At 44.8% G+C, this 15,026-nt stretch overlaps 1 protein-coding gene across 1 annotated transcript in view; it reads right to left on the reverse strand.

Moving 5' to 3' along the window:
- spata17 (spermatogenesis associated 17) overlaps positions 1 to 15,026 on the reverse strand; it is a 516,063-nt gene that overhangs the window by 314,217 nt on the left and 186,820 nt on the right. Inside the window, exon 8 of the mRNA XM_070889444.1 lies at positions 11,388 to 11,536. Coding sequence (XP_070745545.1) covers positions 11,388 to 11,536 — 149 coding nt within the window. The remainder of the gene's footprint in view (positions 1 to 11,387; positions 11,537 to 15,026) is intronic.

A 15,026-nucleotide genomic window follows, 5' to 3' on the forward strand; every position in this document is an offset into this window, starting at 1 on the left:
TCCCTCTTCTGTAGAGAGCATCGGTCACCTCATGGATGCAGCAATAGACGGCAAACTGGGAGATGTTGTAGATGTCTCCTGTTGCACACTGGAAGGATCCACTGGCATAGAAATTGAGTACGGTGGTGACCTTGACTGCCAGTGAGAGAGCCGTCCTCACCCTGGTCTGGGGCTCGAGGTCTGGTTGCAGGAGGTGACAGAGCTGTGTGATCTCGTCCTTGCTGAAGCGCAGTCTTCGAACACACAGTTCCTCATTGAAATTGATGTAGGAGAACTGCTGCTGGAATACCTTGGGAGAGTAAGGCCTCCTGTTGAGAGCCCTGTTGACCCTCCTATCTCTGGCCACATTTTACACTTTTTCTCTGTGCCTCAGTTGCCTCCAACAATGACGCTAGAGTGCGAGATTCAGTGCCAGCACAGCCCCCATGAAACGATCAAAATGTTGGACTTTCAAATCTGCCCTCGATGAAACTCACGAATGTTTACACGCCAGAACACTCCTTCAACTAGAAATTGCTCAAATCGGTCAAAATGCCTGTCTGCCTAAGTGAAACTAACAAGGAACCATTATTGCCGACTAAAAGTAAACTGGATGCTGGAGCCTTTACATAGCGCTCCTCTAGCCGACATCCGACTGAATGCAAACTACTCAAGTTGTCATTGTTAATGGCAGGTGCACAACCAGAGGGCGAGAGCCAATTTTTGTTCTGGGACGCAACCAGGCGCTACACACTGCGATGACGTCAGCATCGCCGGGCGCAACAGAGCGGGCACAACATCTTACCGCCGTCGCAAAACACCCGCTGAATTTAGTAGGAGTCGCTGTTCTCGTCATGCCCGGTCGCAAACTCATTTGCGCCCTATGAGAGCCCTCCGGGGCGGTAACGGGGGGCATAAAGTAGCCCAATTTCTCCCCCATAATTTTTGTCACAGCTATTATAAGGTTAGTAGTGATAGACTATTTCCATTGGTCGGTAAGACAGTAACGAGAGGGCCCAAATTTAAGATAATCACAAAAAGAATTAAACAGGATTTTAGAAAAAAATTCTGAAACAGAAGGTGGTTAGAATTTGGAATTCTTTGCCACAAACTGTTGCTGTAACAGAGTCCATCAAGTCTTTTCAAAGGGAGTTTGATAGTTGATTCAAAAAGTAGAATATTAAACCGTATGAAGAGCGACGGGAGAGAGATTTGGCTAGGTGGCTCATAAGAATAAACACAGGCGCAAACATCATGTACCAAATTGTCTATTTCTGTGCTGTAACATTCTATGCTATCTGCCTGCTTCCATCCATTTCCTTATTTATGGTCAGTGCGCTTAGAACACACTTCCAGTTTGAACTCATAGCTCAAGCAGCAGGTTTGATAGTTTGAATGGCCTACTCTTGTTCCTATCTTCCATATAATCTTAAGGGAATGGTAGCATAGTGGTTACATTACTGGACTAGTATTCCAGAGGCCTGGACTAATGATCCAGAGGCATGAGTTCAAATTCCATAACGCCAGCTGGATTTATTCAGTTAATTAAATAAATCAGTAGTGATGACCATGAAACTACCGGAATGTCGTAAAAACCCATCTGGTTCATTAATGTCTGCTGTCCTTACCTGGTCTGGCCCATATGTGACTCCAGACCCACAGCAATGTGGTTGACTCTGAAATGGCCTTGCAAGTCAAAACTGCTACGAAAATCAATAATAAGAATAAAACCGCACGGACCATCCAATATCGATCTCAGCACTGGCTTCGGACACAACAAAGGCATACATAGCCCAGTCCAACCTACAAAATTCTCCTCACTAACATCTAGGGACTTGTGCCAAAATTGGGAGCACTGTCCCACAGACTAGTCAAGCAACAGGCAAAAGATGTGGGTATGAGTCTTAATGAATGCTTTGCATCTGTTTTCACAAAAGAGAGGGGTGATGCAGTGAGGGAGGAGGAGTGTGAAATATTAGACAAGATAAACATAGTGAGAGAGGAAGTATTAAGGGGCTTATCAGCTATGAAAGTGGATAAATCTCCAGGTCCAGATGAAATGTATCCCAGGCTGTTAAGAGAAAAAAAAGAGGAAATAGCAGAGGCTCTGGCCATCATTTTCCAATCCTTTCTGGCTACAGATGTGGTGCTGGAGGACTGTTAATGTTGTACCTTTGTTTAAAAGGGGAGCAAGGAATAGACCGAGTAATTACAGGCCAGTCAGCCTAACCTCAGTGGTGGGAAAATTATTGGAAAAAATCCTGAGCGACTGGATAAATCTTCATTTGGAAAGACATGGATTAATCAAGGTGTGTAGAAGAGCATGCCAGGAGCAGCTCCAGGCGTACCTAAAAATTAGGAGCCAACCTGGGAAGCTGCAACACAGGTTTACATGCCTACTAAACAGCAGAAGCAGCATACTCTAAGCTATCCTACAACTTATGGATCAAACCAAAGCATGTAGTCCTGCCACATTCAGTCGTGAATGGTGGTGGATAATTAAACAATTAATGGGAGAAGTAGGCTCCATGAACATCCCCATTCTCAATGATGCTGGAGCCCAGGACAAAAGTGCAAAAGACAAGGTTGAATTTGTAACCATCTTCAGCCAGACGTGTCGAGAGAATGATCCAGCTCAGCTCCCTCCTGAGATCTCCACCATCACAGAAACCTGTCATCAGCCAATTTGATTCACTCCATGTGATATCATCATCATCATCATCATCGAGAACGGGCTGAGCACACTGGATACAGCAAAAGCTATGAGCACCAACAACATCTCGGCTGTCGTGCTGAAGACTTGCGCTCCAGAACTAACTGCACCTCTAGCCAAGCTGTTCCAGACAGGTACAACACTGGTATCCGCCCGACAATGTGGAAAACTGCCCAGGTATATCTTGTCCACAAAAAGCAGGACAAATCTAATCCAGCCAATTACCGCCCATCAGTCTATTCTCAATCATGAGCAGAGTGATGGAAGGTATTGTCGACAGTGCTATCAAGTGGCACTTAATCACCAATAACCTGCTCATCGATGCTCAGTTTGGGTTCCGCCAGGACCACTCGGCTCCAGACCTTATTATAGCCTTGGCCCAAACATGGACAAAAGAGCCGAATTCCAGAGGTGAAGTGACAGTAACTGCCCTTAACATCAAAACAGCATTTGACTGAGTGTGGCATCAAGGAGTAAAATTTAAGTCAATGGGAATCGGAGAAAATTTTCCACTGGCTTATGCCATACCTCGCACAAAGATGGTTGTGGTTGTTGGAGGCCAATCGTCTCAGTCCCAGGACATTGCTGCGAGAGCTCCTCAAGGTAGTGGACAAGGCCCAACCATCTTCAGCTGCTTCATCAATGACCTTCTCTCAATCATAAGGTCAGAAATGGGGATGTTTGCTGATGCACAGTGCTCAGTTCCAGTCACAACTCCTCAGATAATGAAGCAGTCTTTATCCGCATGCAACAAGACCTGGCGACATTCAGGCTTGTGCTGATAAGTGGCAAGTAACATTTGTGCCACACAAGTGCCAGACAATGACTATCTCCAACAAGAGAGAGAGTCTAACCATCGCCCCTGACAGTCAATGGCATTACCATCACCGAATCCCTCACCATCAACATCCTGGGGGTCACCATGGACCCGAAACTTAACTGGACCAGCCACATAAATACTGTGGCTACAAGAGCGGGTCAGAGGCAAGGTATTCTGCGGTGAGTATCTCACCACCTGACTCCTCAAAGCCTTTCCACCATCTGCAAGGCAGGAGTGTGATGGAATACTCTCCACTTGCCTGGATGAGTGCAGCTCCAACAACACTCAAGAAACTCAACATCATCCAGGACAAACCTGCCCGCTTGATCGACACCCCATCCACTATCTTAAACATTCACTCCCTCTAACACCGGTGCAACATGGCTGCAGTGTGTGTACCATCTACAAGATGCACTGCAGCAATTCACCAAGGCTTCTTCGACAGCACCTCCCAAATCTGCGACCGCTACCACCTAGAAGGACAATGGCAGCAGGCGCATGGGAAAACCATCATCCCCAAGTCACACACCATCCTGATTTAGAAATATATCGCTGTGCTTTCATTGTCGCTGGGTCAAAATCCTGAAAGCGTCATTTTAAATGATGTATTCAAGTACTGGCGTGGGGCTTGAACCCACATCTATGAATCAGAGGCAAGGATGCTCGCAATGCAGTAAAGACAGAGGCTGATCATTTGATTTGATGAGCTGCCCATCAATCAGTCAATGGGAGTAATTTGCTTTTCCACAGACTCGTCAGCTCACCTGCGCTCATGATGCCATAAAAACATTGGCCCATTTGATCATCCGACACACGATGAGTCATATGGCCAAGCGAGCCAATCATTTTTGAGCTTGCGGTCGAGCAACCATACTCATAACTCTTCTGGTATCACTTCTAGAAGACTATTTCTTGACATTCATTGATGTATTTCTTTACATGATATTATAGCTTCCCCCTCGTACAGCAAGAAAAATGGGGCAGATTTTGCGGTCGGGGTTGCACACCGCCGACATCCTTATAGAAACCAAACTTACCTGATGGGGGCCTTCCTTTGTGAACTTGCTTTCTGACACTGCGTACTCGAAGGCGGCATAATGGCCCACGGGCCCCAGGGCCGTAGCGTGTGCGGAAGCGTACCTGGGATCACGTGGTCCTGGTGCTCCAATCAGTACACCGAAGGGAAAGTGTCTACCTCCAATATTGGTACCTTTCTTTATATTGCATTTCACCTGATGTATTTCAGAATAATTATAAGGATGAGAAGAATAAATAGTTCTAAAATGATCTGCTTGCTCTCTTTCTCACACAGATCCACGTAAAAAAATGATTTGGGAATTAATTCTTGAATCTAATTTAAGAATTAGTGAACTGATAAATCGTTCAAGCTCTGTGAAATTTCATATAAAATAACATGGATGGGTGATACAAACATAAATACAACAGAGCCCAAACAAAAACCTGAACAATCTGTACATTAATCATTGGAGCTGTTTCCGGCAGTTTCTCAATTCATTACATCACACTCCAGAGTTAATAGAATGAGTAACTGTCTCTATCTAATCTCCTTACGCTGATGTAAACAGGCCTTGTGCCTGTTTGCATCAACTATAAAATGTTCATATGTCATTGCTGGGCAGTTGGTGGATAATTAGCCCATCTTTGAGCCAGCAATTGGGATTTCCAAGGTGGAGGGGATCATCTGTCAAGGCGTAACTTGACAGATTGCAAGTTTGTGATTTAGCGCATGCGCTTAAATCCCAAACTTGCGATCCATTTCAAAGGCGGTATGACAACATACTCTGAGAGAGTACGGCTACAGCCCTAAGCTTTCCATAATCTTTTAAATTTCTTCCAAAAGCTTCTGGCATCAAATCACAAGCAGCAATAATCACTCATCACACAATATTATAATTTTGACATGTAGATTCACTGTCCTTGCTGCTTTACTCCTAATTCTAAACCCAACCATATCAAATCATAAAAAGGATTGCTCAGTGCTATCATGTGTGCTTAGGCAGAGTATAAATATGTACAACGAGTATACATATTGTGTGTTGTTCAAACTTTTCCTGTATTATGGCAAGTAATGTAAAACATTGCAGTGAAACAATTTTTGTTATTATGGTTTTCATTTTCTTGTTTTATTTTCTTGTCTAAATCTGTCAGATTTCATGCGCATAGAATAGAATCTATTATTATTCTCAATTATAGATTCATGAAAGTTGGATGGTCTGGGGTGTTGCAGGAGTGAGTTATTTTGTGCATTCTGTTATGTATGTAAACCTGTAAATACCATGCCTAACCACCAGAGGGCGGATCCCCGGAGTCCCAAGGGATCCCACAATTCCTTGGGAGCACCTGTATATAAGGAGGCCTCACAGGCTGGAGAGGCACTCTGAGATCTGTAATAAAGGACTACGGTCACACCTTACTTTGACCTCGCAGTATCTAGTCTGATTCTTTATTCAAGACATAACGACTGGCGAAGAGATACAAATGATGAACCCCACTGCAACAATGCAGAGAACCATGGGCATCCTGGAGAAATTTGCGGAGGGAGATGATTGGGAAACCTTCATGTAGCGACTCGACCAGTACTTCGTGGCCAACGAGCTGGAAGGAGGAGCGAACGCTCCCAAATGAAGGGCGATCCTCCTCACCGCTTGCGGGGCACCAATGTATGGCCTCATGAAAAATCTGCTCGCTCCAGCAAAACCCACAGACAAGTCTTATGATGAGTTGTGCACACTGGTCCGAGAGCATCTAAACCCGAAGGAAAGCGTTCTGATGGCGAGGTATTGGTTCTACACGTACAAAAGGTCTGAAGGATAGGAAGTGGCGAGCTATGTCGCCGAGCTATTGCGCCTTGTAGGACATTGCGAATTTGAAGGACACAGGGAGCACATGCTCAGGGACTTCTTTGTACTTGGCATTGGCCATGAAGTAATACGTCGCAAACTTTTGACTGTAGACACCCCAACCTTGAGTAAAGCCATAGCGATAGCCCAGGCATTTATCGCCACAAGTGATAATACCAAATAAATTTCTCAGCACACGAGTTTTGCTGCAATTACTGTGAACAAAGTAACGTTGTTTTCAAATTGAAATATACAGGGCAGGACTTACATGCCTGTAGCTGCACGTCCGCAGATGTCTCAGAGTCCACTATCAAGGGTGGTGAATACAAGGCCATTAACACCTTGTTGGCGCTGCGGGGGTGATCATTGTTTCCACTCATGCCGCTTCAAAGGATACGTTTGCAAGGGCTGTGGAACAATGGGACACCTCCAATGTATGTGCAGGCGAGCTGCAAACCCTGCTAATCCTGCAAACCACCATGTTGCAGAGAAGGACAGATCCACGGTGGATCATGACAAACCAGAGCCTCAGACCAAGGAAGCAGAGGTATATGGGGTGCACACATTTGCCACAAAGTGTCCCCCAATAATGCTGAGGATTGAAGTAAATGGACTCCTAGTATCCATGGAGCTGGACACGGGCGCAAGTCAGTCCATAATGAGCAAAAAGACTTTCGACAAGTTGTGGTGCAGCAAGGCCTCAAGGCCAGTCCTGACTCCCATTTGTACTAAACCGAGAACAAAGGAACTGATTCCTGTAATCAGCATAATAGCTACCGTAAAGGTCTCCTACGATGGAGCGGTGCATGAGTTACCACTCTGGGTGGTACCGGGCGATGGCCCCACGCTGTTCGGCAGGAGTTGGCTGGGAAAGATATGCTGGAACAGGGACGACGTCTGAGCGCTTTCATCCATCGACGACACCTCATGTGCCCAGGTCCTAAACAAGTTCCTCTCACTGTTCGAACCAGGCATAGGGAAGTTCCAAGGAGCAAAAGTGCAGATCCATTTGATTCCGGGGGCGTGACCCATCCATCACAAGGCGAGAGCGGTACCTTACATAATGAGAGAGAGGGTGGAGATCGAGCTGGACAGGCTGCAACGAGAGGGCATCATTTTGCCGATCGAATTCAATGAGTGGGCCAGTCCGATTGTTCCAGTCCTCAAGGGAGACGGCACCGTCAGAATCTGTGGTGATTACAAAGTAACTATCAATCGTTTCTCACTGCAGGATCAATACCCGCTACCGAAGGCAGACGATCTATTTGCGACGATGGCTGGAGGGAAAACGTTCACGAAGTTGGACTTGACCTCGGCCTACATGACGCAGAAACTGGAAGAATTATTGAAAGGCCTCACCTGCATCAACACACACAAAGGTCTCTTCATTTACAATAGATGCCAGTTTGGGATTCGATTGGCCGCAGCGATATTCCAGAGGAACATGGAAAGCTTGCTGAAGTCGGTCCTGCGCATCGTGGTCTTCCAGGACGACATCTTGGTTACAGATCGGGACACCGTCGAGCACCTGCAGAACCTGGAGGAGGTTTTTAGTTGGCTTAATCGTGTGGAGCTCAGGCTAAAACGCTCGAAGTGCGTTTTCCTGGCGCCTGAAGTTGAGTTCCTGGGGGGAAGAACATAACGGAGCTGCGGTCATTTCTAGGACTCCTGAACTATTTTGGTAACTTCTTACCGGGTCTTAGCACATTGTTAGAACCCCTGCACTCTTTACTGCGTAAAGGAGATGAATGGGTATGTGGTAAAAGCCAAGAAAATGCCTTTGAGAAAGCTAGGAAGCTGTTATGTTCAAACAAATTGCTTGTATTGTACGATCCATGTAACCGTTTGGTACTAGCATGTGACACGTCGTCGTACGGGGTCAGGTGTGTATTGCAACAAGCTAATGAATTTGGGAAATTGCAACCGGTTGCTTATGCATCCAGAAGTCTATCTATGGCTGAGAGGGCCTACACCATGATCAAAAAAGAAGGGTTAGCGTGAATTTACGGGGTAAAGAAAATGCATCAATATCTGTTTGGTCTCAAATTTGACTTGGAAACCAACCATAAGCCGCTTATATCCCTCTTTTCAGAAAGCAAGGGGATAAATACGAATGCATCGGCCCGCATCCAGAGATGGGCGCTCACGTTGTCCGCATACAACTACGCCATCCGCGACAGGCCAGGCACAGAAAATTGTGCCGATGCTCTCAGCAGACTGCCATTGCCCACCACGGGGTTGGAGATGACACAGCCTGCAGATTTAGTTATGGTAATGGAAGCATTCGAGAGTGAGCAATCACCTGTTACCGCTCGACAGATTAGAACCTGAACGAGCCAGGACCCCTTGCTCTCCTTAGTAAAAAACTGTGTGCTCCACAGGAGTTGGTCTAGTGTCCCGTTAGAGATGCAGGAAGAAATAAAGCAATACCAGCGGCGCAAAGATGAAATGTTTATACAGGCAGACTGCCTCCTATGGGGTAATCGGGTAGTTGTGCCAAAAAAGGGCAGGGACACTTCATCAGTAATCTCCACAGTACCCACCCAGGCATCGTAATGATGAAAGCGATAGCCAGATCCCACGTGTGGTGGCCCGGTATCGATGCAGAGTTAGAGTCCTGTGTGCACAAATGTAATACATGCTCACAGTTAAGCAATCCACCCAGGGAGGCACCACTAAGTTTATGGTCCTGGCCTTCCAAACCATGGTCGAGGGTCCATGTTGACTATGCAGGCCCATTCTTGGGAAAAATGTTCTTATTGGTTGTAGCTGCGTACTCCAAATGGATTGAATGTGTGATAATGTCGGCAAGCATGTCCTCTGCCACCATTGAAAACCTACGGGCCATGATTGCCATGCACGGCCTGCCTGATGTCCTTGTGAGTGACAATGGGCAATGCTTCACCAGTGCCGAGTTCAAGGAGTTCATGACCCACAATGGGATCAAACATGTCACATCTGCCCTGTTTAAACCAGCGTCCAATGGTCAGGCAGAACGAGCAGTTCAAACAATCAAGCAGAGCTTGAAAAGGATAACTGAAGGCTCACTGCAGACTCGCTTATCTCGAGTCCTGCACAGTTACCGCACAAGACCCCACTTGCTCACTGGGGTTCCTCCCGCTGAACTGCTCATGAAAAGGGCACTTAAGACAAGGCTCTCGTTAGTCCACCCTGATCTACATGAGCAGGTGGCTTCAACAGAATACCTATCATGATTGCGCAAAGGTGTCACACAAAATTGAAATAAATGATCCTGTATTTGTGTTGAACTATGGACAAGGACCCAAGTGGCTTCCAGGCACTGTTTTGGCCAAAGAGGGGAGTAGGGTGTTTGTGGTCAAACTCTCAAATGGACTCACCTGCAGGAAACACTTGGACCAAACGAAACTCAGATTTACGGACTTTCGAGAACAACCCACAATAGACTCCACTTTTTTCAACCCTCCAACACACACACAAGTGGCAACCGAACCAGCGATTGACCACGAAGCAGAACCCATCACCCGCAGCAGCCCAGCAGGACTCACCACCCCCAGCAGCCCAGCAAGGCCAGCTGCGCAGCAGCCCAACAAATGACTTACCAAAACCAGCATTTGCATCGAGACGATCAACCATGGAAAGGAAGGCCCCAGATCGACTCACATTGTAAATAGTTACACTATTGACTTTGGGAGGGAGTGTTGTTATGTATGTAAACTTGTAAATATCATGTCTAACCACCAGAGGGCTTATCCCCTGGAGTCCCAAGGGATCTCACAATCCCTTGGGAGCACCTGTATATAAGGAAGCCTCACAAGCTGGAGAGGCACTCTGAGATCTGTAATAAAGGACTACGGTCACACCTTACTTTGAGCTTGCAGTATCTAGTCTGACTCTTTATTCAAGACATAACACATTCCACCCCTCAAAGAAAAATGGTAACTGAACAGTTATAAGACTATAGAATACATTCGGGCCAACGGTAATAGATTTACACCAGAATAATATATACAGGAAAATAATATTTCCCCAGTATTGTTCAGTTAAGATATTATTTTCTGTCAAATTGTATGGTATGGACATAGTATGTAGGTAGGAGCCTCTCTTTTCAAATCAAATTTTTAAGACAAGTAAACGGGAAAGTAATAGGAAACAATAAGATTTCATTAAGATTAGAAAGAATAACATATTTTGGAGTTCTAAACTAGTGACACATTTCAGTTATGATGACATTAATAAATTGTCTGAGTCTCACTTTCATGTTAACCAGACTATGGCCTAAGAATTGGATTGCGTTGTGCCCGTTTTCCAGGCAGAAAACAGGGGCAAAGAAATCTAATTTAGTGAGCCAACCTCCAACACCTGTGTAGTGTTGGAAATACATCCGATACCAAATGCTACGAAGGGGCCTAACCTGTTTTAGGACACAAACTGGAAATTAATTCAGATCTGCTGCGTTCAGAATTACCAGATCTACATGCAATTCCTTAAAGGGACTGCTGGAGACGGCCAAAAAAGTAAGTTTAAAACAAATACTTACCTGAATGGAGCAAGGAGGAGCAGAGGTGCTCGATCCAGCACCAATTAAAACCACGGGCCATTTCCTGATTGCCTCCCCACACCCGGATACACCTTAGGCTATTAGCCAGCGTTCCCACAGGCCAATCTTATTGTGCATCCATTACCAGCAAGTTGCCTCTGGGCCACGACTGACACCCGCAGCTTATTAGTAATAAACAAATGAGGCCGGCAGACCAATTTTCCGTGGTCCTGTCGGCAACGTCTTTAAACACATGCATCGTATGATACACATCACGTCCTAATGTGTGCATGATCCAATTACTAGGCCTCAATGTTCTGCTATATATAATTATTAAATATAAAATGGAGGTATTTTATTTTTAAATTGAAATGTAACATTGCATTATTGCTTTACCAAATCATTAATGACAAGTTATAATTAATGCTCAAGAGTAACAATAGCTACAAACTACATAAAATATGTATATATAAGGTGTTAAAGATAGTGACTTACACATTGTCATGTACACGGTTTCTCCATTCTTCTCTTTTCATCTCCTCTCTGGCCTCATTCTCTGCTGTGATTGATGTTGCCACCCGCACGGTTGGATCCAAAGGCTTGTAGCGCTGTTGCAATACTTCAACAGTATCGCGGAAGGGACCCTGACAGGTACAGGATAAGGTAAATGTTTTATTGTCATGTTTTTTGACACATTATTGATGACTGAGGAACCTGTGCGTCTGTGTAAGTGCTGCTAGCTTCTCTATTGTAAATTATTTATAAAAGTAATACCTTTTGATATACAGTTACAAAGAACATGAAAGTTGATAACATTTTGTTGATAGATGAGAATTCAAAAGTGTCCAGAGCTGGAAAAAGCAGTTTGATTTTGAAACTGTTAATCAATATTATATCGAGTTAAAAATGCTTTGCAGAATATTGAAGAATGGAGATTTGGAATTGGGCACTGTTGTTAACACTTTGTAATTTACATCCTAATTACTGCTCAATGTGTGTCTCACTTTCTCCCCTTAAGTATCTCTCATCATTAAATATCTTCCTAGTTAAGCAGTCAGGACAATCACAGCATAATGTTCTTCAGAGTCACCATCAATGCCTCATCATGATGTGCCAGTAGAAGGCAGTACTCTAGGGGGACAAGATGGGCAATGTCAGAGTATCTTCCACACCAAAATGCAAAAGAGGTTGGTGAGTTTCATGGAATCATAGAACTTACAGCACAGCAGGAGGCCATTCGGCCCGTTGTGCCTGTGCTGTATCTTTGAAAAAGCAGTCGTGCCTAGTCCCACATTCCCGCTTTTTGTCTGTAAGCCTGTAAGTATCTCATCCGCAAGTTCCTGTCCAACTCCCATTTAAAATTATTTATGGAATCAGCTTCCACCAGCTTTTCAGGTGGAGCGTTCCCTACCAACAACTCTCTGAGTGAAAAATATTCTCCGCATCTCCCCTCTAGATATTTTGTCAATGATTATAATCTATAACCTCTGGTTATTGACCCATTCATCAGAGGGAATCATTTTTCTCTACCTAATCTATCAAAATCTCACCATCTTGAAAACCTTTAATAAGTCACCTCTGAACCTTCTCTGTTCCAAGAAGAATAGTGCTAACTTTTCCAACCTCTCCTCCTAACTGAAGTCTCTCATCCTTGGTAACATCCTGATAAACCTCCTCTGTACCCTTTCTAAGGCCTTCACATACTTCCTGAAGTGTGGTTCCCAGAATTGTTCACAGTACTCCAGCTGAGGCCTAACCAGTGAGTTATAAAGTTCCAGCATGATCGCTTTGCTTTTATATTCTATGCCTCTATTTATAAACCCAAGTAACCCAGATGCATTGTAACCACCTAATCAACTTGCCCTACCACTTTTAGGGATTTGTTTATATGGACACCAAAGTTTCTCTGCTCAGCTACATTTTTCAAAATCATGCCATTTATAGTATTCTGTCTTTCCACATTAATCCTCCCAAAGTGCATCACTTCACACTTCTCCGCATTGAACTTCAACTGCCATGCTTTCACCATTGTGTCTATGTCATCCTGAAGCCTATAACTATCCTTATCACTATCTACTACTTTACCAAGTTTCGTATCATCTGCAAACTTTATAATGCTGCTCCTTACACCCGAATCTAGGTTGTTTATAAAAATTGAAAGGAATAATAGACCTAAAATAGACCCTTGGGAACATCACTGTAAACCACCACGCAGTCTGAGAAACATCCATCCACCATAGAAACACAGAAACATAGAAAATAGGTGCAGGAGTAGGCCATTCGGCCCTTCGAGCCTGCACCATCATTCAATAAGATCATGGTGATCATTCCTTCAATACCCCTTTCCTGCTTTCTCTCCATACCCCTTGATCCCTTTAGCTGTAAGGGCCATATCTAACTCCCTCTTGAATATATCAAATGAACTGGCATCAACAACTCTCTGCGGCAGGGAATTCCACAGGTTAACAACTCTCTGAGTGAAGAAGTTTCTCCTCATTTCAGTCGTAAATGGCCTGCCCCTAAGACTGTGTCCCCTGGTTTTGGACTTCCCCAACATCGGGAACATTCTTCCTGCATCTAACCTGTCCAGTCCCGTCAGAATCTTATATGTTTCTATGAGATCCCCTCTTATCCTTCTAAACTCCAGAGTATAAAGGCCCAGTTGATCCAGTCTCTCCTCATATGTCAGAGCTGCCATCCCTGGAATCAGTCTGGTGAACCTTCGCTGCACTCACTCATAGCAAGAACGTCCTTCCTCAGATTAGGAGACCAAAACTGAACACAATATTCCAGCTGGGGCCTCACCAAGGCCCTGTACAACTGCAGTAAAACTTCCCTGCTCCTATACTCAAATCCCCTTGCTATGAAGGCCAACATACCATTTGCCGCCTTCACCGCCTGCTGGACCTGCATGCCAACTTTCAAGGACTGATGAACCATGAAACCCAGGTCCCGCTGCACCTCCCCTTTTCCTAATCTGCCGCCTTTCAGATAATATTCTGCCTTCGTGTTTTTGCCCCCAAAGTCGATAACCTCACATTTATCCACATTATACTGCATCTGCCATTTATTTGCCCATTCGCCTAACCTGTCCAAGTCACCCTGCAGCCTCTTAGCATTCTCCTCACAGCTCACACCGCCACCCAGTTTAGTCTCATCTGCAAACTTGGAGTAATTACACTCAATTCCATCATCTACATCATTAATATATATTATAAAGAGCTGGGGTCCCAGCACCGAGCCCTGTGGCACTCCACTAGTCACTGCCTGCCATTCTGAAAAGGACCTGTTTATCCCGACTCTCTGCTTCCTGTCTGCCAACCAGTTCTCTATCCACGTCAGTACATTACCCCCAATACCACGTGCTTTGATTTTGCACACCAATCTCTTGTGTGGGACCTTGTCAAAAGCCTTTTGAAAGTCCAAATACACCACAACCACTGGTTCTCCCTTGTCCACTCTGCTAGTTACATCCTCAAAAACTTCTAGAAGATTTGTCAAGTATGATTTCCCTTTCATAAATCCATGCTGACTTGGTCTGATTCTGTCACTGCTTTCCAAATGCGCTGCTATTTCATCTTTAATGATTGATTCCAACATTTTCCCCACTACTGATGTCAGGCTAACCAGTCTATTATTACCCGTTTTCTCTCTCCCTCCTTTTTTAAAAAGTGGTGTTACATTAGCTACCCTCCAGTCCATAGGAACTGATCCAGGGTCGATAGACTGCTGGAAAATTACCATCAATGCATCCACTATTTCTAGGGCCACTTCCTTAAGTACTCTGGGATGTAGACTATCAGGCCCTGGAGATTTATCGGCCTTCAATCCCATCAATTTCCCACCTAATAAGGATATCCTTCAGTTCCTCCTGCTTACTAGACCCTCGGTCCCCTAGTACATCCGGAAGGTTATTTGTGTCTTCCTTTGTGAAGACAGAACCAAAGTACTTGTTCAACTGGTCTGCCATTTCTTTGTTCCCCATTATAAATTCACCCGAATCTGACTGCAAGGGACCTACGTTTGTCTTCACTAATCTTTTTCTCTTCACATATCAATGGAAGGTTTTGCAGTCGTTTTTTATGTTTCCAGCAAGCTTCCTCTCGTACTCTATTTTCCCCCTCTTAATTAAAC

This window comes from Pristiophorus japonicus, chromosome 9, assembly GCF_044704955.1.
Source record: "Pristiophorus japonicus isolate sPriJap1 chromosome 9, sPriJap1.hap1, whole genome shotgun sequence".
NCBI lineage: Eukaryota > Metazoa > Chordata > Chondrichthyes > Pristiophoridae > Pristiophorus > Pristiophorus japonicus.